General features: G+C 38.0%; 1 protein-coding gene across 1 annotated transcript in view; it reads left to right on the top strand.

Moving 5' to 3' along the window:
* The first annotated feature begins 3,692 nt into the window (after positions 1-3,692).
* LOC129893392 (THO complex subunit 6) overlaps positions 3,693-26,071 on the top strand; it is a 29,934-nt gene continuing 7,555 nt past the window's right edge. Inside the window, exons 1-11 of the mRNA XM_055968906.1 lie at positions 3,693-4,004; positions 4,107-4,126; positions 4,212-4,316; positions 4,619-4,689; positions 7,849-7,894; positions 9,612-9,672; positions 10,513-10,566; positions 10,763-10,843; positions 11,059-11,098; positions 11,292-11,404; positions 22,990-23,100. Coding sequence (XP_055824881.1) covers positions 3,807-4,004; positions 4,107-4,126; positions 4,212-4,316; positions 4,619-4,689; positions 7,849-7,894; positions 9,612-9,672; positions 10,513-10,566; positions 10,763-10,843; positions 11,059-11,098; positions 11,292-11,404; positions 22,990-23,100 — 900 coding nt within the window. The 5' untranslated portion in view covers positions 3,693-3,806. The remainder of the gene's footprint in view (positions 4,005-4,106; positions 4,127-4,211; positions 4,317-4,618; positions 4,690-7,848; positions 7,895-9,611; positions 9,673-10,512; positions 10,567-10,762; positions 10,844-11,058; positions 11,099-11,291; positions 11,405-22,989; positions 23,101-26,071) is intronic.

Genomic DNA, 26,071 nt, shown 5'->3' with positions numbered 1-26,071 from the left:
ATAGGTAGCCTCTATTCATCCGGTGTTCCACATTTCAATGTTGAAGAAGTGCTTGGGCGATCCCTCGTTGGTAGTCCCCATTGATAGCATTGGAATTAAGGATAGCTTGTCTTATGAAGAGGTTCCGGTCCAAATTCTTGATCGCCAAATTCGCAAGTTGAGGAACAAAGAGGTCGCCTCAGTCAAAGTCCTATGGAGAAACCAATTTATTGAGGAAGCCACATGGGAAGTGGAAGAAGCCATGAAATCTAGATATCCACATCTATTCGTGCCTACCGATGAGAATGTTGAAGGTAATGTCCATTTTATTGACTTGAATATTGTTTGCGTATTACGAGTTTGATTGGTAATTAGTTTGAGGAATTGATTTGTTGATTGAATGAAATTTTGATTATGATTGGTACCTCGAGTCCATTCTTAGTTGCTCGTCATTCGAGCACGAATGATCCCAAGGAGGAGATAATGTAACGCCCCTCAAAATTCTTCCCTAGGATTCGGACCCTTCTTGTATTCGTGCAGGGTCGAACCCAATTATTTAGAAGTGTGTGCTTGAGTTAAGATAAGTCCCTAAGTAATTGAGGAGTGTTGGAGGTGATATGGGGTCACGGAGGACCCCTAGGGCCGAGCTAAGACCAAAAAGATTCGTCGTGGCTAAGTTTGAGGACGAGTTCGCATGAGTGGTTGACTTCTAACGACCCTATCTTTTGATATATGACGATCTAGGTGGCCCACGACCTATTAAATTAATGGTCGTTGAGTCTTCTTTCCAACGCCACCAAGAAAGTAAGTTTTGGAGTTTAGAGTCGAAAGATATGATAATCCTAAGATGAACTAGCATAGCAGGAATTTTAGGCCTGGGGTTCAACTACTGGAAATCTGGGCTTGGCACCGCAGTGGCGCGATGCGCCACTATCGCGCCAGGAACATGCCTCAGTAGTTTGGTCCCTAGCGCGGCGCGCCACTACGAGGTGTGCAGGGTTTTTCAAGCCAAAATTCCAGAACCCAGAACCTTTGGCCTTGGCGCTATAAGGGCGCGACGCGCCACTATCGCGCCATAAACATGCCTCAGTAGTTTGGTCCTTGGTGCGGCGCGCCACTAAAAGTTGTGCAGGTTTTTAGGCATAATTGGCCTTGGCGCTGTAAGGGCGTGATGCGCCACTATCGCGCCAAAGGCGTTTTGGCCTATTTTTTAGAATTTTGGAGGAAGGGTAATTTGGGAATTGTCCCAAATTATATATTCACAAGCCTTGAACATTTTTGGACCATTTTTCAGCCCCCACTCTCTCTCTAAAAGCCCTAGAAACCTCTTTCTCTCTCTCTCTTCTTCTTCCTCTCTAAATCCTTCTCCAACAAGAAGAGTTCCAAGAGCTTCAAGGTTTGAGTTCTCCATTGAAGACCCAACCACAAGGTTTTCTTCATGCCTTCACTAAGGTATGTAAGGCTATCTAAAACAGGGATTGAGTCCACCCATGTGCCCTACTCTTGCTTTAAGGTTAGATGTTCATGAAAAATGGAGTTTTCTTGGTATGGTTATGTTTGTATGAGCTTTGTCCCCTATTTATTTGACTCTATATGTGTTGATGTTGTTGAGCTAAAAAGTTCTTAAAATGGGCCTTTATGTGATTATGAGTTGATGAAGACGAGTTGTTAAATATATTTTATTGATCTTCTTAATTATATAGATTATGATAAAAGATGCTATCTTCTTAAGAATGTTGCCTATTATAAAGTGTCGATTTAAAATCTTGAAGTTGTGATGAGTCACAAAGATTTCTCAAATGGATGGAGGTAATGATTGATTATATCTATATGTTGCTATAAATGTGCATTTAAATTTCTTTTGAAGAGATGATTGAGATTGATCAGATAGTACGATTGGAAGAGATTTGATTGTGATAGAGTTTATGAGTTGACAAGGTTGTAATGAGATTTGTTGATATGAGTTGATTGAGTTGATTGGATGGAGTTTTATGAGCATTGAGTCTTGGGAGGAGTATCGAGCACCGAATTGGGCAAGAGTATAGTCCATACTCGAACCCAATACCTGTGTTGCCAAACGTAGGGGGGATTGAACCGTTAAAGTCGGATGCTTCCCCGAGAGGTTTGTCCTGATATTATAGGACTTGGTTGGATTAGATCCATGAGTTGTTGACTCGTTCATGCCCTGGCAAAGTATGAACGGACGCGGCAACAACGTCGGCTTGTTGTACTGTCACTGGCTCATAAGTGATGGTTGTCGGATAAGAGAAACTCCCAAATAGGTCTTGATAGTACTCTAAGTCAGATTGAGTTGAATTGTATGTGATTGGTCCCATCTAAATCATATCCTTGTTTAGACTTAGGACATTTGATTGAGTTGTTATCCCTTTTGAGTTGAGATTCTGAGTTGATTGATTCTTCCTTGATGTTCATTGCATTCGGCCATTTTACATACTCGTACATTCCATGTACTGACGCCATTTGGCCTGCATCATTTCATGATGCAGAGACAGGTACTAGGGATCATCAACCAGTGCTCCGTTGAAGATCCACATACACTCCCAGCTAGTTGGTGAGTCCTCCTAGTTTCCGGAGGATGTTTAGCTTTCTTGTATAGTGTGTTGTCGTTTCCTTTATTTTGATTATTGGTAGACATGGACTTGTCATTGGCACCTCTTAGACTTTGATAGAGGCTTCATAGACTGGAGTGTGGGGAGGTTGAACGGTTATTTTGAGGAGTCTTATTATATTTGTTTGTTGAGTTGATGAATGTTTGGCCTTCGGCCCCCATATTGTGAATAGTATTTCATTAATTGAGTTTCCGCTAAGAGATTGTGATTGAATGAATGTGTGACTGGACCAGGTGGTTCGCTCGGAGGTCAGAAATGGCCTTTGGGTGCCGGCCACGCTTAGGGTACCCTCCCGGAGAGTGACATAAACATTCTTTAGTCCTTTCTCTTTTTCTATACTGGTCTTAACCTGACAAATTTCTTGGTTATTGATTCTGCGAGTTTGGTGTCTGCCTTAGTGCTTAATATATATATATCCTCTTCTTACTTCTAATTTATGTCAATGGCAATAGTAGTTGTATAGCTATACAAATATTTCTTTATAGTCTTGATGTTGTTGATAAAGCATAAACTAAAGATGTCCTAATTATACCTCTTCTACTTCTGTTACTATTGAAATGGTATTAAATTAAACCTACCATCATTGATAAAGAAAAAATAGATTTATGTCCATTGAAACTTGACCATCAGTTCAGTTGAGATGCTTAAATTTTTTTACAACTCGAAAGCACTTCAGAAAGTTCATGAAGATTTATAGCTTTTGATAAATTATTCTTTGCAAATTGCTAGAGAAACCAATATCCTTCTTCCTTAACATGTTTATGTTGCAAACTTAAATAAAGAATAAACTATTCAATGTATGATTAGGAACAGTTGTATCAAAGACACTATAATGGGGACAAAGTGAGGCAAACTTTTGTAAAATAGAGAAGTCTCAATCGATTCAGGATGAAAGCCTTAATGGTAATATTTTCTCGAGTGCATATCTGGAAACATCAATTAATCAAAATGATAATACGTTGAGTTCTGAATTTTAGTATGTTTAATAACTACACTATAAATTCAATAAAATGTGACCTAATAGTGGTGATTCAATATGAATCTTAACGTGAGTAATTTACCTAGTTAATAAATAACACAATATACACCTAGTTCAACCAAAAAGTGGCTAGTCCACTATCTGTATTTTTTTCGAATTCTCTTCGTAACTCGCTGGCTGAAGCCTGATTCACTAAACCCCGAAATATTCTGGTAACAATGGCGACCGTCATGGACTGCAGAAACTGGGACGAAGACATGTACAGAGACTCCATTATACTGGAGAGAGAATCCCAATGTCGAACGGTCTTCCGGACTGCATTCGCCCCGAACCCGGACCATAATTCCTATCCGGACCTCATCGCCGCCGCCATTAGCGACGGCTCCATTGCCGCTTACTCTATCTCTTCTTTCCTTGTAAGCTAAATAGTTCATTCTTCAAAATAGAATTAGAACTTTAGTATAGGGATTAATCTACAAACTAATTACTATTATTTGTTTCCTTTTTCTTCTTGATAGGGATTGAGCTCCGCGGGCAAGTGAGTTTCTGTTTTCTCAATGTTTTCGAAGTGTGGTAGTCAGTTTTGGTTTGAATTAATATTTTATTTGGCGACGTTGGTTTAGTTCATTGGTGCCAGTAGCTGAACCTAGTTGGCTGGTGCAAGGACATGATGGATCTGCTTATGATGTTAAATTTTATGGTAACAATGAAGATTCACTGCTATTGAGGTATCTTTTCAAAATTTGCTTTTATCTGTACTGGGAAAATACTTTTTTTGTTTAGAATCAAAATTATGGGAAAATATTACTTCAAGTACTCAAAAAACACTCAGTTTTAGAGAATTGTAGTTAATGAATAGGCTTTGGAAGTAGGTGAGCTAATTTTATTTTTAATCAAGTAAGCAAGTGAGGCAATTATCTCGTGGTACTTATCACATAGAAGTAAATATGTCCTATAAATTTCTCTGATAAGTGTTATTTATTCTATCATATGTGTCAATTCTTTGTTAACATATGAAAATTTCATGCAGTTGTGGGGATGATGGTCGGATTCGAGGATGGAAGTGGAAAGAAATGTTGGGGTCTAAGGAATCGGCACAAGGTACCATCATTTTGTGTCGGCAGTAATGAATCCTTGAGTAGTTTGAGATTGAGGTGTAGTTGTATTGCTGTTGAATGACGGATTCTAACATCCTATTTTTGAACATTTGAAAATGTCGAGTTCCTTTGCTTGGTATTGCTTCCAGTTCTAGCATCCAACTCTTTTGTTGTATTGAAACTCATGCAGCTGAATGATTTCTTTGCCGGACAAACTTGTTATAATGTCCTCACATTATGAAAGGAAGTTCAGGAGGGGAAAGAATGGGGGATGCAATGCATATGTATTTGTGTCTTTCATCAGCTTAACACATTAGAAGTTAAAAATGTCAATTCAGCAACTAAAAATATTCAATCTGTCCCTCTTGTAGCAGTTTAGCTGACATCTTTATTTTTTTGATGAAGATAACAACTTATATTAAATCACTAAAAGGGCTGTGAAGCCAGTATTTACAGGAGTAATAGAAGGCAAAACTTGCTATTCTAGGAAGATATCTACTATCAAAAAGGAAAACTATAGAGACTCTAGGACTTGAAGTAGAGCCTCAGTGTCTTCTATGTATTCTTGTTTACACCACAAATGAAATAGCAAAATACAACTAAACTTTATCTTTTGAGTTTTTCTCCAAAAGGATATTTTTCCCCATTTCTAACTTTGAGTTTTGTTCTATAATTGAAAGACTGGAATAGGTTCCTAATAGTCCTCCAGATACTGACGCTGACCCCATAAACTGTGCTCAGCTCCTTTGTCTTCCATGATTCATCTTCTTCATACTTGCCTTTAATAACATAGTTCCATAAAGAATCATCTTCATTATAGTATCTCCATAGGCCATAGCCACTTCATGAGTAGGCTTTGGTTCTGCTTTATGAGGTTTTTTTTTCCCTAGGCCTCCTTGTCTTTTAACAGTCTTCCATTTGACAAGGTTGTAGCCCCTCTTCTCCTTGTTTCCCTGCCACAAGAAACTTCTTCTAAGTGCATCAATTCTCTTCTCAAATCTCAACCTTTGGGGGGATTGGAAATAATGACACAATGTATGTGGATGGGCATCTAAAACACTATTGATTAGAGTGAAACTGCTACCCAGAGACAAATATTGGCTTTTCCATCTGGAAAGTTTCTTCTCACACTTATCTAGAAACCCATTCCGTATGTCCTGAGACCTGCTCTTTGCCCTCAATGCCATTCCAAGGTAGACAGTAAGTAATGTTCCTATTACACCTCCCAGGATCTCAGAACATTGGTGGAAGTTCTGAGGATAATTGATGGGATACATCAAGGTTTTTCTCTGAGCCATTTGTTTCTTTTTAACCCCTCCATTGCTATCAGAAAGAGGAAAGGAGACAGGGTCTCCTTGCCTCCTGTCCTCTGTGAGATTGATAGAAACCTTCAAGTGAGCCATTAATCAAGATTTAAACTTGAATTTAGATATGCAAAAATTGATCCAGTTCACCCTGCCAAAATTCATTCTTCTTAAAGTTTTCAACAAGAATCTCCAATTCCCATGGTCAAAAACCTTTTTCTATGTCAAGTTTGCAAAGAATTATGCTTTCCCTTCCTAGAATCTGGAGTCTAGGCATTCATTTGCAATTAGGGAAATATCCCTTATTTGTCTTCCTTTGATGAAAACTCTTTGATGTGTGCCTACCAATTTATGCATCATCATTTTTTGAGCCATTCTGTTAGAAGCTTGGAAACAATCTTGTAGAAACTACCAATCAAAATGATAGGTGTATAGTCTCTGAGCTCCTTGACATCATTTCCTTTAGGAATCAAAGATTCAAAGCAATTTAGGTGGCATTAAGGATTTTTTAAATAAATTCTCGACTGTGAAAAGTTCTGAATCGCAAGCAAATGTCTATCTTGATGACCTCCCAGCATTGTATATAAAAACCCATACTAAAACCATGTTGCTTCAATTTATTGGAACTACCTCTTCTAATTGCAGAACTTAGAAGTAAGATACTTCTCCGTCTTTGTCAATCCTTCATGTGGCATGTTCGGTAAAAGGGGAACTGAATAATAAAGACAAGGAGAGGAACATGAGGGTAGTGGTGAGATGACATGCAAAAGTTATGTTAGACATAAGTGAAAAAGCTGTTGGAGTTCCACATTGTTTGTGGGATGGGAACATGGACTCATTATATGGTCTTGGACAATCCTTCTTGTTGAGCTAGCTTTTGGGGTTGAGTTGGCCCAAGGTTCATTTCTTTATCGTGGTATCAGTGTCTGGCCCAACCCAATTCATTGTTCCATTCGGTGTTGTGCCCCCCGTCTTATATTGTCCATGCTCCAGATCTCCAGTCTTAGGGGCTAGGCTTGCAGGGGATGTTGAGTCCCACATTGGTGGGATTAGGGAAATTTGGTCTCCTTATATGGTTTTGGGCAATCCTTCACTCTTTTACCTTAGGCCTAACTCAACCTCAAATTCTAACTCAAGAGGGGAGGATTCCCCAAGACCATAGAAGGAGACTAAATTTCCCTAATCCCACCAGTGTGGGACTCAACATTGAACATACCCTCTCAAGCCTAGGACTGGAGTTCTGGAGTGTGGACAATAAAAGACGGGGGGCCCAACATCGGATGAAATAATGAATTAGGTTGGGCATGGATCTAATATCACGATAAAGAAATGAACCTTAGGCCTCACTTAACATCAAAAGCTAACTCATGAGGGGAGGATTCCCAAAGACTACATTTCCCTAGGCCCACCGACTTAGGACTCAACAAAAGCAAAGAAAAATTGGATTTTAATTATTGTGGCCCTATTGCATTATAGATCTACCAGTGCAAGAAATATTGTTAGTCTTGGATGACAGAGAAATGAGGGAATGCACTTTCTGCCACACCTAATGAACTGGCAAAATACTAGTTTTGAAATGTTCTTGCCTAATTCTGTAAGATGCCCTTTCTTGGTTCCCACATTATATTTTGTTGTGTGCCCTCTTAGATACTAGTTTAGCAGCCACAAACCAAATTACCTTTTGAACATCAACATCCTTTTTTTGTTTGGGCAGAAAAGTTCTGCAAGTCAAAGCATCAGCTGAATGCCCATAGGCTTTCTGCTTTTCAATGTGATGTTGATGCAACTTGAAACTATTTTGTTACCGCTTTTGGCTATGAGTTGGTTTCTCTGATTACTTTTCTTTTGTTACTATTCAGGAGGCGTATCAAAGCCAGTACTTGACTTGGTAAATCCTCAAAAGAAGTAAGTTATCAAGGAACATGAAATAATTTCAGAGCCGGTACTTGACTTGATAAATCCTCAAAAGAAGTAAGTTATCAAGAAACATGAAACAATTTCAGGTTAAGGGCTTGGTTGGAAAGCCACCCTTCAATTTGGATTTGGTGTAATTGGGTGTAATTACACAGTTTGGCATGTTTGATTGGCCAGATAATTACTTGGTCAGCAGGTAATTGGGTGTAATTGATAGGGAGTAATTAAACTCTCCAGGTAATTACATGGTGTAATTACAAGCTGATTATATTTTTATTTCTATTTTTATTTTTCCGTTTTAATTATGTTTTATTTTTATTATTTTAAATTCTTTTTTATTTTTATTATTCTAATATTTTTTAAAAAGATATTTTTCATTTGTTATTATTATATTTCATTTCCTTCTTATTCCCAACTTTTACATCTTGTGATTTCATGCAATTATTCGTATTATCTGTTTTTATTTATTTATTTTATGTTTTTTTCTTTCATTTACTATAATTTTGTTAGTATTCTAATTTATAAATCAAAGTAGAATTCATTGTCGAATAAGGTTATAGACTTACGTTTTACTTTCTTTTGAATCTCATGTGTGTGTATATATATGTGTGTGTGTGTATATATATACACACGCGCGTGCTATGTTGAAATTTGACATAATAGTATTATGTTAACTTTTTGTTTAAATTTTTAACTTATGTTATTTTTTTGTTCTAATTTATTTGTTTTAGTAGTATAAGCTTGATATTTCACATTGCAAGTCGTTCATTTTTAGTTAGAATTGAGAGATTATTTTTTTTGTCAAGTGTTTTAATAATTTTAAGATATTATATTTATAATATTAATCTTTTTGTCAAACAGATATTTAATGATGTTCTTAAAATTCATGTACTTTTAGTTTTTATGATTAAGTTAATTAAAATATACTAATATGAAAAAGATAAATCAATTTTTTATATAATATTAGTTAAGAACACATATTATAATTAATTAATATTTTCAAAAGACAATATATATCTTAAAATATTTAATTTAATATTATTTATAAAAACCTTGATTTGTCTAATATAAATTTTTAATTTTTGATAATGATTTTTTTTTAAAATGTTATATAACAATGTAATTACACTTGTGTAACCAAATAGTACACTTGTAATTATAGTGTAATTACATTATGATAGGTCATTGTAATTAGCTGGTAATTACTACCCTAGTAATTACACCAATTCCAATTATAGTGTAATTACATTATGATAGGTCATTGTAATTAGCTGGTAATTACTACCCTAGTAATTACACCAATTCCAATTACTAGGTGGCTTTCCAAACAGACCCTAAGGAATTTTACAACCTTCTCACGCAGTTTGCATTACTGCTAGGTGTTGATATTGCATCCTTAGCAATTGATATACAACAAAAGATGTTCTGTTCATTTAAACATTTTGTCTATGCATTTTCCTGCTTACTGATGGTTATGTTAAGAAGATTCCTTGACAATATTGTTAGTAGCTTTTATTGTTTACCTGGAACCAAGGGGTGTGGGTGTTGGGGGAATTTGAACAAATATATTATGCAATTAAAGTTTTTCATTGCCTTCTATATCTGAAAATTAGTAGTTACTGCTTATGATGGTTCTATTTATTTCATCCTCCTTTACTTTACACTATTATTGCCTTATTTATGTTCCAACCATGTTCTCATATCTCAGAGGTCCGTGGGGTGCGCTTTCGCCAATTCCCGAAAATAATTGCATGGCTGTTAATAATCAGGCATGTTATCCTCTTATCTTTTTCTAGTCCAGCCGAATGGCTTCTTGATTGATACTATAGAGTGAGAGGATATAACTATAGGTAAGTCTGATTTCTGGTTACGCGTTAGCTGGTTTTTCTAGGAGTTAGATGTGAATCGTGATTTAGTTATCTTCTAATGTTAGATGCTTCTTAAATCTGAAAGGCAAAACCAGCTGTATCACTACAGATGCTCTTTGTTGTGAAGGAATGTCTTGGGTTCTTCACTAGATTATGATGTTCGTCTGAAACCTATCTGCTGTGAAGCAGTTAGGCAATAGTTTGTTCCATTTCATTTTTTACGAAGAAGAGAGTAGAGCATGGTGGTGGAAGAAGCTATCATGTTTTCAAATCATGCAATTTACTGAAGTGCTAAATTTTGGGTGAACGACAAAAGAACATAGTAGTGGACAATTTGTGCTATACTCTTATTCATCTGTTTCTTTGATGCTCTGTGTGTGTTTGGGTGGGTGGGGGTGGGGAAGGGGGGTTTACCAATCTTCTTTAGTACATCATCAACCAACTCCATTTGGAATTGAGAATGGTGCATTTGATATTATAATACCAAATTTGGAGAAGGCTTTTGCAAAAACCCTATGGGGTGGTAGCGAGAGAAGAATAAAGTAGTCACTTATGCATTCATGCTCAGTGGACTTTGGGGTCTGGATGCTGTAGTTGGAGCTGTTAGTTCAAAGCATGTGACTTAGCTAACTTTGTTTATACTTATGCGTTTAGCATTTATATCTCATGGATTCATCTCTCGCTTCTCTCAAGTCCAATTTGTCTACATATTTTTATTTCGTTTTCTGTGTTCTATTGTAGACCGGATCCATTTTTGCTGCTTCTGGTGATTCTTATGCATATTGCTGGGACGTGGTATGTATTTGTTCAAGGTGCATGGTTGTTTATTGTATTATAATAATTTTTAATCACTTCTGTCTTTTCGTTTGCACTAGTCCCTATGTAATTCATTGCTTCTTCTTAAAAGGTTTTTTTTCTTTTTCCAAAAAAAAAGGGAAATCTTCTAAACAAGATTTTGTGATGATAATGTGATTTAAATTATGGTGCTCAGGAGAAGAATGAAATAAAAATGGTACTCAAAGGACATTCAGACTACTTGCATTGCATTGTTGCACGAAATTCTCACAATCAGGTAAAAATTCTGTTTGTTTCTCATGCATATACACTCTTTCTGTGTGGCTAGTCTTACCCTTTACATTTTATGCACTTGTTCAGTACAACAGCACCGTTGTGTTTTTTGAATATAATGTTTCTTGAAACTTCAATTGTACCTTGGAATTTGTCCCAATTTTGCTTCTCTCTCTCTCTCTCCCTCCCTCCCTCCCTCACCCCCTCTGCAATTTTCAGGTTATAACTGGGTCAGAGGATGGGACAGCACGAATATGGGGTATATCTTTTATATTCCTTCTAATAATAGGAGCAGTAGTTATAAATCTTTTATAGCTTTGATGAATTTGCCAATTTTGCCTTCTATTGATTGCTTTGGGCTCTCCCTTACTTGGGAGTAACACATGATTTTCTCAATTTTGATCCATCTTTATGTGTTGATTATTGACTGCCATTTTATGACATTGCCTTAGATTGCAGAAGTGGTAAATGTATTCAAATAATTGATCCACAGAAGGATAAGAAGTTGAAGGAGTTGTTTCCATATGTCAGTTGCATAGCTCTTGATGCAAGCGAGAGTTGGCTGGTAAGAGTTCAGATGCCATTACCAGACTAACTTTCTTGTCCATTTGCTACTGCACTAACTATTATAATTGCTGTTTGGTTAGAGCTGTCATACTGCAATTACTTTTGTTGCAAAGTTCAGCGGGCGTTTGGCCATGAAAACAAAAGATTTTTCACTTTATTTGGAAAAGTCACATCCCAGAATAGCCCTTGACGTGACTGACACTCGCTAACACCACCTGTCGGGCGAACCAATTATCCATTCACTTACCCAATCATATAAACACTGAGAGCAATTACGTGCAAGTCTAAACGCATTAATAATAATCAATAAATGGAGAATAATAATCCAACGAAATCTATAATCAATCTAGTAATTCAACGATCACTCAAATACTAATTCTCTAGCCCTAATCAAACAATAAGACTATGGAACATCTAATATAATAACATGAGTTTAATTGTCAGACATGCAAACCCAAGGAAATAAACAAATGACATTAAATAAGGGAAGTCAAAACAACGGCATCCACGAACAATGAGGCGGCTCACCTCAACAATAGAATCCACTCAACAAACTCTTCAGCCACTAGCCTCATCCACAACAATAGTATCTTCGACATGCAGGCAAGGAGTGAGTAGTTATACATAATATAACCCAGTAAGATCTTTGACTCGCCACTTTAAATACCTTTGGAACAAGTGTTGGAAAATACAAACACACCACGAGCACAAAAATATTATGCACAGGAATCATATCATAATAGAATATCCAACAAGTTCCAAACAATATTTTTTGAAGAAACTATATATCTCAAAACAATTCACACTAAAGACTTGTCATAAATGGTAGTTAAAGCAATTAATCAACTCCACGAGTCCCTGACGGCATACACAATGCTCGGGGAAACATACACAATGCCCTAGTAAAATCAAGAAGCATACACAATGCCCCAACCTCATGGCACAGCCGTGTCACATCACGAACAATTTATAAAGAGAGTTTTAGTGTACTTGAAAATAAAGTATATGTGGCCTGCCTCAAAGACCGCTGATTCCGCCAAGCACACGCTCGTCCCAACATATAGACCGGGCAGACAATACATTTTCAAAACGAATTTGAAAAGAAAGCACCCATATTTTAAAGTCTTACTTACTTTGCTAATGTCAAGTTCCCCAACATTGCAACACATAGAACACCAACCAAATAACCTTCAATGGCCTCCATCTATGCAAAAATATTGATTAACAATATCAATTATGCTAGTTGGGGTCAAGTCTCAATATCCCTAACTTTCAAGGTTAAAGCTAAACCTTAATATCTCACATCTTAAACCATGAATTAAAGGGGGAAAGTATCACTATCCAACCTAATATTCAATTATAATGTATATAAATTAATACCCATACTCCAAGAATATTAAGGGGTCGTTTGGTAGGATGCGTTAGAAAAAATAATTCATTCATTAGCCTTTTGTATTACTAATACCTTATTTGATGCACTTTTTCAACCTATACACACTCTATTTGGTATTATGCTATGTATAACTAATACATGAAAAACCATGATATTAGCAATGCAAGGGGGTTTAATGCATGCATTAGCATTGGTAAAGACGCAATTGCCCCTCAAAACCTTTTCCACATATTTTCCACTATATTTGTGGAGGTATTTTTGTAAACAAATAATATTTTTTCAAAAATATGCAATGCATGTTATTTTTAATACACCAAACCAAACACCGCATAAGATATAATCTTAGCATAACTAATGCCAGCATAACTAATACCATCATTACTAATACACCCTATTCAACACTATTCTTATACACCTTATCAAACGACCACCAAGTCAATACAATATCTTTATAGCTAAAATAATAGCATTCCAACAGTGGCTAATAGAGACTGTCGAAAGTCGAAACCCCAACTAGATGGTGCAATTTTTCTACCCAGGTTCTCATTTGAGAATCCAAATTCCATATCCACTATATAAACTTAATAATATATAATTGCAGAATCAATCTCAATTAGCCATATTATCAAGCATTTTACTTCACTGCAACTCTACTGACTACACCACTGAAGAAGGTTGGGTCTAGGTATTAAATTTTCACACAGTGAATAGTTATAAAAATACGTTCACGGAAAAGTGTTGCTAGAGAAGACCCTTATCAAACAAAGATGACAGTCATACTTTCATAAACTTTTGAATGACAAAGGAGACAGAGAAATTGTGTTGGGAGATCTGGAACATACAGGAAGTAGTCACGATATTGGAGGTTGTAGGAGTATTACGGGCGATGAGGTTAAAGAGGCCGTTCGTAGGATGCGTTGGGGAAGAGCGACCGGACCTGACGAGATCCCTGGAGAATTTTGGAAGAGTGCGGGCTTGGTAGGTTTGGAATGGCTGACTAGGTTATTTAATGTCATCTTTACGACGGCAACGATGCCCATAGAATGGAGGTCGAGCATCATGATCCCTCTATACAAAAATAAGGGGGATAGCCAGAGTTGCGACAACTATAGGGTATCAAGCTTCTAAGCCATACTATGAAAGTGTGGGAAAGAGTAGTGGAGATGAGGGTGAGGAGAGGCGTGTCTATTTCAGAGAATCAGTTTGGATTTATGCCGGGACGCTCAACTACGGAAGCCATCCATCTTATGAGGAGACTAATGGAGCAATATAGGGAGAGGAAGAGAGACTTGCATATGGTATTCATCGACTTAGAAAAGGCCTACGATAAAGTCCCACGAGAGATACTATGGAGATGTTTGGAGGCTAAAGGTGTACCTGTAGCGTACATAAGGGTGATCAAGGACATGTACGAGGGTGCCAAAACCAGGGTAAGGACAGTAGGAGGGGATTCAGAACACTTTCTAGTTGTGATGGGGTTGCATCAAGGATCAGCTCTTAGTCCGTTTCTATTTGCCTTGGTGATGGATGTATTGACGCGACAAATTCAAGGTGAGGTGCCATGGTGTATGCTTTTTGCGGACGACATAGTCCTCATCGATGAGACTCATAGCGGAGTTAACGCTAGGCTGGAAGATTGGAGACGCACCTTGGAGTCTAAAGAGTTTAAGCTGAGTAGAACCAAGACAGAGTACTTAGAATGCAAATTCAATGAGACACCTTAGGAGGTTGGCGCAGAAGTTAGGATTGGTGACCAGGCCATCCAAATAAAAATAGTTTCAAGTACCTTGGGTCTATCATGCAAGGCAGCGGGGAGATTGACGATGATGTCACACAATGCATTAGGGCAGGGTGGATGAAATAGAGGTTCGCTTTTGGTGTGCTATGTGACAAGAAGGTTCCACCATAACTTAAGGGCAAGTTCTACAAAGTGGTGGTTAGACCGGCTATGTTATATGGGGCGGAGTGTTGGCCGGTTAAGGTCCTCACATTCAAAAGATGAAAGTTGCCGAGATGAGAATGTTGAGATGGATATGTGGGCATACCAGGAGCGACAGGATTAGAAATGAGGCTATTCAGGACAAGGTAGGAGTGGCCTCGGTGGAAGATAAGATGCGGAAAATGCGACTGAGATGGTTTGGGCATGTGAAGAGGAGAGACACAAATGTCCCAGTGCGGAGATGTGAGAGGTTGGCCATGGATGGTTTCAGAAGAGGTAGGGGTAGATCGAAGAAATATTGGGGAGAGGTGATCAGACAGGATATGGCGCATTTACGACTTACCGAGGACATGACCTTAGATAGGAGGGTGTGGAGGACACATATCAGGGTAGAAGGCTAGTACATAGGCGTATTAACGCACTATGATTTCTTGTACTCTGATTTATGTTATTTATGTTATGTATGCTATGTTATCTTATGTTATTTATGGTATTATTTGACGATATCTACTGTTTTTTGGTGCTTTGATTATACTATTGTTTGGAACTCTTCCGTTACCTACTTTCCTACTTTTAATATTCTTGTCTGACCTTTTTTTCTTATGCTTCTATTAAGCCGAGGGTCTTTCGGAAACAGCCATCCTACATTGGTAGGAGTCAGGTCTGCGTACACTTTACCCTCCCCAGACCCCACGATGTGGGATTTCACTGGGTTGTTGTTGTTGTCGTCTTCTCATTATTTCTACTAATCATTTCTACATGTTTGGTTCATTATTGAGCCGTAATTAATTACACTTCTTAGACAAGAGCATCATAGCAACATATATATAATTATATGCTAACGAAAGCATCACGACAACAAGAAATGTCAATAACTGGCTAATCTCTACTGCACCAGCTTCCTATCCTGCCCGTGAACTCCTTAAAACTCTTCTACGAGGTTGCTTCTTCCCGCTTAAAAAAATTAAAAGATCAGCTACCCTACTTTTTACTCCCTCAGTCAAAATGTGCAGCAACAAGAATAAGAGAACAGTCCTACAATTCTGTCCCAGACACAAAAATCGAGGAATGTCCTAACCCAGTATGGTCCTCCCCTACGTCCTCCGGTGATCCTTTCGATCATTGGATTTCATGTCCCTTTCTTTCTTCCCTCGGTCCTTGCAATCTATTTCAAATGGAAGACAATATTTATTTTGCAGTTGTATTCAAGGCCAACAACATCACAAGAACATCTGGTACGGCGGGAGTCTGGTACGGCTGGACGGAAAGAAAGAGGAACTTTATCACGAGAATAACTTTCAATGAGAGGACTATGGAATGGATTGTGCAGACGTTAGGGGGGCATCAGTGACAGAGGAACATGGTGAAGAGATAGAAGAAAGACGGTTTTTCAGAAGTTTTCTGCTCTAGGAACTACAATAAATACGGGCGCAGCATTAGTTTAATAAATGTGTGAGGCAGGAGGAGGGGAGTAATTATCATCCCTGAACTAACTTTCAACTCGGGGTGGTTGAGCATTGCGGAAAAGGTAGGGAGATTCATTAATAGCCACAGAAAGTTAATGAATTTGGGTAGTCATAGGCTGGTGAACAAAGACATTCCATATGCTACAATGTTAAGGAGCATTAAATAGGCTAATAAGGGATCAAAAGTTGCTGAGAAAGAGAAGGCAGTTAGTTATATAAGGGGATAGAATCTTTATTAATGATGATCCAAAGGAGTATAGTGAAGTGCTAAAGAGGAGTTTGGTGAGTGTGTTTGAATTCAGAGTCGGAGAAACAACGACTCTATTAGAAATCAGGGGATGGGCTAATCGACTAAGGAAACAAACACACATCCTGAACATCTATGAAATTGGCAATGGACTCTTTCTATTTGAGTTTGCACTCAGGGTCACAGCAGAGCAAGTGATCAAAGGGGACTGGGAGTAGAGGAATACTCCAGTTATCCTTCAGTGGTGGAACCCAACAATAGGTACGTGATGCGGGAGGAGTAAAGAAAGTTCAACTTGGGTAAAAATTGTAGGGTTACCTTTGCAATTTTGGGATCAGAAAATTTTCAAGGCCATCGGAGATTTCTGGGGGGATGGGGGTGGGTAGAGACGGAAGAGGAAACCCAATTGAGAAATCATCTCAAATGGGCAAGAATCAGAATCAAAGGAGATGGAGCAGACATACCCAAAGAGGTAACCAGCGACTGGGGCAGAATATGCTACACGATGCAAATCTGGACCGAATCGCCGGTAAGGGTGTTTGCCGGAGAAGATCTGAACTCGGAGGTCATTACCCATCGGCTACGACGTGGAGAACCACTGGGTAAAGATGAGGACCTGCTGCAAAGTCAAAGAGAAACAAATACAGCTGGTAGAGCATGTGGGTTGACAGAAATAGAGACAGCTGGTAGGGCACGTGGTTTGATAGAGGCACATAGGCAGTCCTTTAAAATAAAAGGAGTGGGCCAGGGCGAGTCCAATTCAAAACAAAGCTCAATTGTAAGGTTGGGGCCAGAGCAAACTAAAGAAGGGGGCCTGGTAAATAAAAAACCTGACATTGCACGTGACAAGCAGGGGGAATCTCTAGAAAGGTTAAGTGCTATTAAGGACCTAGCGACTCGGTTCTTACAGGCTTACAACAAATGGGAAACATCGAATATAGCGGAAAACATCAACATCTCTGCTCACAACTACAGAGAGTCGATAAACAAGATGAAAGAGGCCATCGAACCAATACGCAGTGAAGCAAAGGGGATCGAACAATCTAAGGAATTTGGGGAGAACTCAGGGGTACAAAAAACTCCGAAAGGAGGCATGCAAATTCAGCAAATTCATGATGCTGAGCCGGTATACATACAAAATCCTGGGTACCATACGGATGGCGAGATCGGAGCATCCGGTTGGGTAAATTCACATATTTTGGAGCTTATCAAAACCTATGGAGTGGCGTTTTGAAGGTTTCAGGGGAGAAACACATGCACTACTGATGAAGCTCGATGAAAGAAAGAGTGTGATGGAAAAGAAAGGGGCAAACAGTGCAATATCAACACCTCGACACAGAGGAATTGGCAAGAATGAGCTGAAAAATTTACAGTCAGATTTGAATGAGGAAGTTGATGGTGTAAGAAACTGAGGGAGAGTTCTGTCACTAACTCTCAAATGGAAGTAAATATATTATCGTGGAATGTCAGAGGGATTAACAAGATTTCAACAAGGAATCTGGTTATGAGCTCTCTTCTGAAATGGAGAGCTGATGTTTGTTGATTTCAGGAGACAAAAGCCAGCAAAGATGTAGAGGGGATTGCCAAACAATTGTGGTCTAGTATATGGATGAGTTGTGGGTACATTGAAGCTGATGGTTGATGGTAGTAGTGGGGGGATTCTACTTATGTGGGATTCAAGAATTTGAGTGGGAAGCCATGTAGAGGAAGGTAAATTCTCAATTACATACAGATTCGAAGCTGTCCAGGATGCCTTTTGTTGGTTTCTTACTGGCGTGTATGCTCCACATACCAGAACTGAGAAATTGGAATGTTGGGAAGAAATTGCAGCAGTTAGGGAGCTATGTGGAGGTCCCTGGGTCACTTGTGGGGACTTCAACACTGTGAGAACAACGGAAGAAAGGAGAGGATGCAAGAGAATAACCAATGTAATGGCAGATTTCTCGAGTTGGATAGAAGATATGGAGTTGCATGACCCCCATCTAAACGGTGGGATGTTACCTGGTTCAAAGGGGCTAACCACCACAGTGCTGCGAGGCTGGACGGGTTTCTCTACTCAATTGAGTGGGAAGAACAATTCAAAAACATTAGACAACAAATTATGCCTAGAGTTATATCTGATCACAATCCCATTATGCTACAATGTGGTGATTGGGAACAGAGGAAGTCTTACTTCAAATTCGAAAACCTATGGCTTAATGTAGAGGGTTTCAAAGATCTAATCCAGGATTGGTGGAATGGGTTTGTTGTGGAAGGATGTCCAGACTTCAAACTCAGTATGAAATAGAAGATGCTAAAGCAGAAAATCAAAGAATGGAACTGTGTAACCTTTGGGGAACTCACCAACAAGAAAAACAGTTTACTAAATGAGCTAGCTGAGATGGATCTGATTCAGAATGATAGAATGCTGACAGAGGAAGAGATGATGATTAGAGCAACAGTTCTAGTCGAGCTAGAAAAGTTAGCAAAGAATGAAGAGTCCAGGTGGAGACAAAAGTCCAGAATATTATGGCTAAAGCAAGGAGATAATAATACCAAGTTCTTTAAAAGAGTAGCAACAACACATAGAAGGTACAACACTATCGACAGACTGATTATTAGCGGGGAGGAGACTACAGATCTGAAAGAAATCAAAGAGCATATAACAGAATTCTACAAGAAGCTATACATTGAATCAGAAAGTTGGAGGCCACCATTTGAGATGATGAATTGCCCAAGAATAAGCCAAGGGGAGCAGGAATGGATGCAGAGACCATTCTCAGAAGAGGAAGTGGTACACATTCTCAGATTGTGTGATGGGGACAAAGCCCCTAGTCCAGATGGTTTTACTATGTTTTTTCAAGGAGTGCTGGGAGATCATAAAGGGAGATGTGATGCAAACAATTCACAATTTCCATCAGACTGAAGTGTTTGAAATATCCTTGAATGCCACTTTTGTGGCATTAATTTCTAAGAAGTTTGGAGCCAGAGGAACTCGAGGATTTTAGGCCAATAAGTTTGATTGGTAGAATGTACAAAACTGTTGCTAAGTTGATCACTGAGAGAATGAAAACAGCAATGGGTAGACTGATTAATGAGCACCAAATGGCTTTTTAAAGGACAGACAGATAATGGATGCTTCTTTATTGACTAACGAGTTGGTGGACTCCAGGGTAAAACAAAAGATACTAGGTATCCTATGCAAACTGGATATAGAGAAGGCGTACGACCATGTCAACTGGAACTACCTCTTTAAAGTTCTGAGTGACATGGGTTTTGGGAGGAAATGGGTGAATGGGATCAAGTTTTGTGTGTCAACAGCAAAGTTCTCAATCATTATAAATGGGAGTCCAGAGGGTTTTTTCCAATCACAAAGGGGATTGAGACAAGGTGTCTCCTTTCTTATTCCTCCTAGCAATGGAGGGACTTAACTACATGATTAGAAAGGCTAATGAGTTGGGTTGGATTATAGGTTTTGGTGCATATACAAACAGGGCCAATAACATGGAGGTCATACACCTAATATATGCAGATGATTCTCTAGTCTTTTGTGGTGCAGAAGTGTCACAAATTAGACATTTGAGGGCAATACTAACCATTTTTGAAGGCATATCAGGTTTACATGTGAATTGGCAGAAGAGTTGCTTGTTCCCAGTTAATCAAGTTAATAACATGCAAGGCCTTGCCGACAACTTGGGCTGTCAAGTGGCTTCTCTTCCCACAAAATACCTGGGGATGCCCTGGGGAGCCAAGAACAAAGAATTGGAAATATGGAGTGAAGTCTTGGAGAGAAGTGAAAGGAAGCTAACTAGGTGGAAGAGTCAATATCTATCCCTGGGAGGTAGATTGACTCTCATAAAATCAGTTTTGGATGCCCTTCCAACTTATATGCTTAAGTCTTTTTCCACTGTTAAAAAAGTATTGGAAAGAAACTCAACAAGCTGTGAAAGGTATTCCTCTGGCAAGGGAATAAAGAGAAGCAAGGATACAAACTGGTTAAATGGGAAGAGGTGATAATGAGCAAAACACAAGGGGCTCTGGGCTTTAAGAACTTGAGTATCCAGAATACTAGTCTGTTGCAAAAATGGCTGTGGAGGTTCTGTTGTGAAAATATGGCATTATGGAGGAGGTTCATTGCTGAGGAATATAGCCTATAGAGAAACTGGATAACGGAAGAGGTGAATGGCACTTTTGGGTGCTCTGTATGGAACTATCAGGAGAATGTGGACTACCTTCAATGCAAAGGTGACCTTTAGAGTGAGGAATGGTTTGAAGACCAGTTTCTGGAATGAGATTTGGTTAGGTGATGTGAAATTGAGGATACTTTTTCCTGATTTGTACATTATCAGCCTACAATAGAATGTCACTATAGTGCAGATTTGGAGCCCTCAAGGTTGGGACCTTATGTTCAGAAGGGCTCTAAATGATTGGGAGGTTGGAAGATTAGCAGACCTACTACATGCTTTAAACTTGTTTCCAGGCATTGGCATAGAGCCCAACAAACCAGTCTGGAAATTGCATAGCAGAGGAACTTTTACAGTGAAGTCCTGTTACTGGGAGAGGAATACCAATCACCTTTTGACAACAGTTTGGCCCTGGAAATTCCCTTTAAAAGTTGCATGTTTCACTTGGTTGGTAATTAGAAGAGCTTGTCTAACCCATGAAGTACTATAAAGAAGAGGTATACAGGTCCAAGGTGTTATATGTGCAGACAAGAGGCTGAAGTAAATGGCCATTTATTTCTGCATGGCAAGATAGCTACAGATCTGTGGAACATGTTCGTTTGTATACTCGGGATAAATTGGACAATGCCCAGAACCACTTTCGAGGTCCTAACACACTGGCAAGGAATTGGAAAGAGAGGATCAAAGGAAGATTGGTGGAAAAATATCCCTGCTTGCATCTGGTGGAGACTATGGAAAGAAAGGAATGAGAGATGTTATGAAGGGAAGGTTAGCAGCTCACAGAAGATCAAGATGAGATGTCTTAGTCTTTTGTATTTTTGGTGTAAGTAAGATTTAGTGGGGTAAGTAGATAGCTTAGTGGAGTTTATAGGCCAATTGTAAATTTTTGAAAGTTTGTTTTTGGATTTTGAGTATGATGGCACCCCCCGGGGGTTTGTAAATCCCTTCGCATCAGTTTCTTGATGAGTTCTTTTGCGTGAATACAAAGTTACCTATTTCAAAAAAAATAAGAATAAGAGAATGGGCTTGGCCCCCTCTTTTTAATTTAATAGCCCTAGTCAAAGTCAACTAAACAAGTAGAGTTGAAAATTAGCCACTTATTTAGTCACTATATATTATAAAATTCTTCTCACTAGTTTAGTATTTCACCCAATAGCTATGAATAAATTAATTCTCCACATCATATAAATAAACTGGGCTATTACAGACATACTGTGTAGTTATAATAATCTTGTCAGTGATGACTGATTTTGCTGAAGATGTCAGTTAAGATATGAATCTCCTAATTTTGGAGAGTTTCCACTTTGTTCATTCATGATTTTCTTTGTTATGTCTGATGTGACAGTTTAAGATAGCGGTCTTCAAACTCGGTGTGTGATTCTTTGACCCTCTACCCACTTCTTTTAAAAAACATTCCTCCCCCTTGTCCAAAAAGCTTTACATACTAAAGCTATTTCTCTTTCCTTATTAAACTTGAAAAATGAGTAGGCATACATCTTTACTGGCCAAAGGAAAAAATAGAGGGGTGGGGTGGAGTGGGGATGGGTTGTGTGAACTACTGGCTGTGTTTACATAGAGCATAACCTGTATTTGGCCTTGTGAATCTAAGTTCATGTTGAGATAACATGGTAATGAGAACAGGTTCATGCATAGACGTAGAGCCTCGAGCCAGGTACTGTGTTGCTTGATTGCTAATGGACATGTGAGGTATTTGCAACTGTAAGCCTTCAGTAGTGGTACTTCCATAAATTTGTAAAGTACTTGTTATTCCCATTCGCCAGAAAAGCTAGATATTTTGTTTCCCAGTTAGTACGATCAGAGGACAATGAAAGGTTTCCTATTTCACTGTTGAAGTTTTAAGGACTTTGCATTGTTGGAATCCACATGACAATGGTTTTCTCTAGATGAATGCATGAAATATGTTAATGAAATGCTTAACGATTAACAATCGGATTGAGTTTCATTTGAAACTCCAGCATTGCAAAGTGAAATTTTTCTCCGCATATAATCTCTAGCATTTAAGTGGTCTTGTTCTTAGAAAAAGATGTATCTCTCAAAATAAATCAATTTCTTCATCTTGATCAATAGTTATATCTTCTGAATTCTTGTTGATGCATGTTTTGCATCTGATCATGCAATCAACAGAAAGAAAATATGTGTGCCTTTACGTGTATACAGGGGATATACAATATCATCTCCTGGTTTGTTCAATTTGTGCTTCTTTTTTTTTTCATTTTCTTTTTCCTGGTTTATTGTTGCTTCACACCTTTGAGATTTAAATCAGAGAAATGAATATTCTCATCAACTAATCATGTGTATAAGTAACTTTCCTGCATCAAAGATATTAATTATGGCCACTCTGTTTGACTTCACAGGCTTGTGGAAGTGGCCGGTCTTTATCTGTTTGGAATCTGCCAGCTTGTGAATGCGTTTCACGTATCACGACAAGTGCTGCTACCCAGGATGTCTCATTTGATGATAATCAAGTGAGTTCTTTGACTTACATCAAATTCCAAGAGTTTTGATGTTTCCTGTGACTGTTCAAAGAGAATTTACAATTATCCTTTCTTTAAATCCCCTTTTTTCCGATGGATTCCACTGATAAACATTGTGTTGGTTGTCTGCAAGCAGTACTACAGGTCTTGTTAGATCAAACATGAAGTTGTGTGACCATCTCATCTAAAAGCTTAAGCGGTTAAAGAGAACATACTTTTATTTACTTAATTTGTATCTCTAACAGGAGCGGATCTAGGAGGAGGCGAGGGTGTTCACCCGAACCCCCTCGGCGAAAAATTATATTGTATATATAAGGTATTTTTTTTTAAGTTTAGTATATATATATATATATATATATATATATATATATGTATATTTTGAATCCTCTAAATACAAAACTAGAGGTTGACTTAGTGGTTTGGGGGTTCAAAATTCACTTTGAAGTTCCAAGTTCAAATCTTAGGCACTACACTTATTTTTCAAACCCCCTTAGTGGAAATCCTGTCACTGATCTCCAAGAGGTCTACCTAAGTGTGCACTTGATTCTTTTTCATGAGCCATGAATGTGGATTTTTTTTTAATTGGCCACTATGAGACTCGAACCCTGGAGCTCTGCTATGATATCATGATAAGAAAATGGACCTTGAATCTAACTCTAACTCAATCCCGAAAGCTAGTTTATAAGGTGGAGATTGCCCATGATCATATAAGATCAAACTCCCACCCCACAACTGATGTAGGACAACTCAACACCTTTGCACACCCAGGTCTGCCAGTTGGGGCGTGAACAATATGATATCAGAGCTCAACATTGGGTAAATCATAAATTGGGATGAGCCTCATGAGCTAAAAGTTTATTTCCAATAGCATGAACAATAACTTCAATACCATGTTGATGTTGTGTGATTATCTCATCTAAAAATTTAAGTTGTTAAAAAGATCATTTTTTTATTTACTTAAGTTGTTAAAAAGATCATTTTTTTATTTACTTAATTTATATTTGCAACAAAGCTATTCATTATTTGATCTCACCTATCTTCTTGTATAACATTTAAGAGTGAGATAGTTGTAGCTAAATAGATTTCATCCTTATAAGAAGTGGCAAAACCATATGTAAGGACTGCAATGTTTATAACAGGAAACCATTACCACCAGCTAGTTTTGGTTGTAAAGTGAAAGAGTGAAGAACAGAGAAAAGTTGCATGGAATTGATAAGTCAATGGTGGGCACAAACCACAAAACAATATAAATCAAATTACATTTAAGAACATACTACAGAAGGAGGGAGTAGGAGCATGAAACTTAAAAGCATAAACAGATACATAGGGCGTGTTTGCTATGAAGGAAAATATTTTCGATGAAAAATATTTTTCTCGAAAATAAATGGTAGAGCATTTATATATCATCTTGAAAAAGATTATGGGGTGGGGTAATTGGGGGTCAGGGGTGGCAGGGGGTGGGGTGGTCAAGGGGTGCGAGTTAGGGGTATTAAGGTGTGGAGAGTAGACTATGAACTTGGAATGCCACTTATGAAACTTGTTTCCCTTACTCCTATTGGGGAAGTTATTTTCCTTATTTAAGGACTTATATTCTTAAAAGAAATATTTTTTTCAGAACATTTTGACCAGCCAACCATTGGAAAGTTGGATGCCAAACACACCAATAGTGGAAAGTAATGACAACTGCATTAGAAAATTAACATGTGAAGTTAGGTATGTCTCACAACCTAAGACCTCAACTACAAGGATTGTGGAAAGACATTGAAATAGGAAAATTAACATATGATAGTTTTTTTTTGGGAATGGTAAGAAGAGCTAAGTTGTTCAGGTGCAGGTGCGGGTGTATGATATGGGTGCAGATCTAGAGGTCTTATCCTTCATGATTTAGCTTTTAAGATTCGGGGATACGAATACGGGTGCAGGGTTAGGGTAAAAAATAATTCAAAAATCTAAGAATAGATTTTATAAAAATATGCCTAAATTATAGTGGACTATTTGGAAGGAAAGGAATGCACGAATTCTTGAGAGTAAGCTTGGAGCTATTACTATTATTAATTACAAATGCATCTCCTTATTGTTTTTTCCTATTGCAAATGATATAGAGGCCATGATAAACTTCTTGAGTTCATTGCACATTTAACAGTGATGTTTAGCTGTAACTATCTTTAAAGCACTTTGTGGTTACAAAGTTTTTAATACAAATATCTTTTAACGATAAAAAAATATGCCTAAATTATGATATTACCTTTAACTTTTGTTTTGATTTCAGAAATCATTGTATCTTTCTTACATTTCTCTATCGATTTTGGTCAAAGTACCAAAAAACAGTTGACCATATTCAGTACGGATCCAACACCCATACCCATGTCGTGTTGACATGAGTGATGCACCTAAAGTGAAGACTCCCTGCAATTTAGAACAAGAGTATATGATAGTTAACAGAGAAGTGAGAAGACTTAGTGATGCTTGAGATAAAGTCCTAGATGGCTTGTTATAAAAGTTAGGGATATAGAGAGGGAGAAACAAATGGACAACTAGCGCAATCAAGAAAGAAGAGAGGAAAAATTAAATTATGTCAAATCTATTGAAGCGGTTTCCAATATATTTTGATATGAGATAACGAGATCAAAAAGAGATACAGAGGTTAGTGTGATCAATTGAGGAGGTTTACGAGGATGTCACACATTATGTTAGAGCAGAGTGGATGAAATAGAGGCTCACATTTGATGTTTTGTGTGATAAGTATGTGCCACCCATAATTAAAGGTAAATTCTACAGGGTGGTTAGACTGACTATGTTATATTAGGCGGAGTGTTGGCCAATCGAAAATTCTCATTTTCAAAGATGAGAGTGGCAAAGACAAGGATGTTGAGGTGGATTTGTGGACACATCAGGAGAGATAAGATTATGAATGAAAATATTGGGGATAAGAGGGAGTGGCCCTTGTGGAAGATATGATGCG

Source organism: Solanum dulcamara, chromosome 6 (assembly GCF_947179165.1).
Source record: "Solanum dulcamara chromosome 6, daSolDulc1.2, whole genome shotgun sequence".
Classification (NCBI taxonomy): Eukaryota; Viridiplantae; Streptophyta; class Magnoliopsida; order Solanales; family Solanaceae; genus Solanum; species Solanum dulcamara.
Note: the sequence above shows the minus strand (reverse complement) of the source record. Positions and strands in the feature narration are given on the sequence as shown.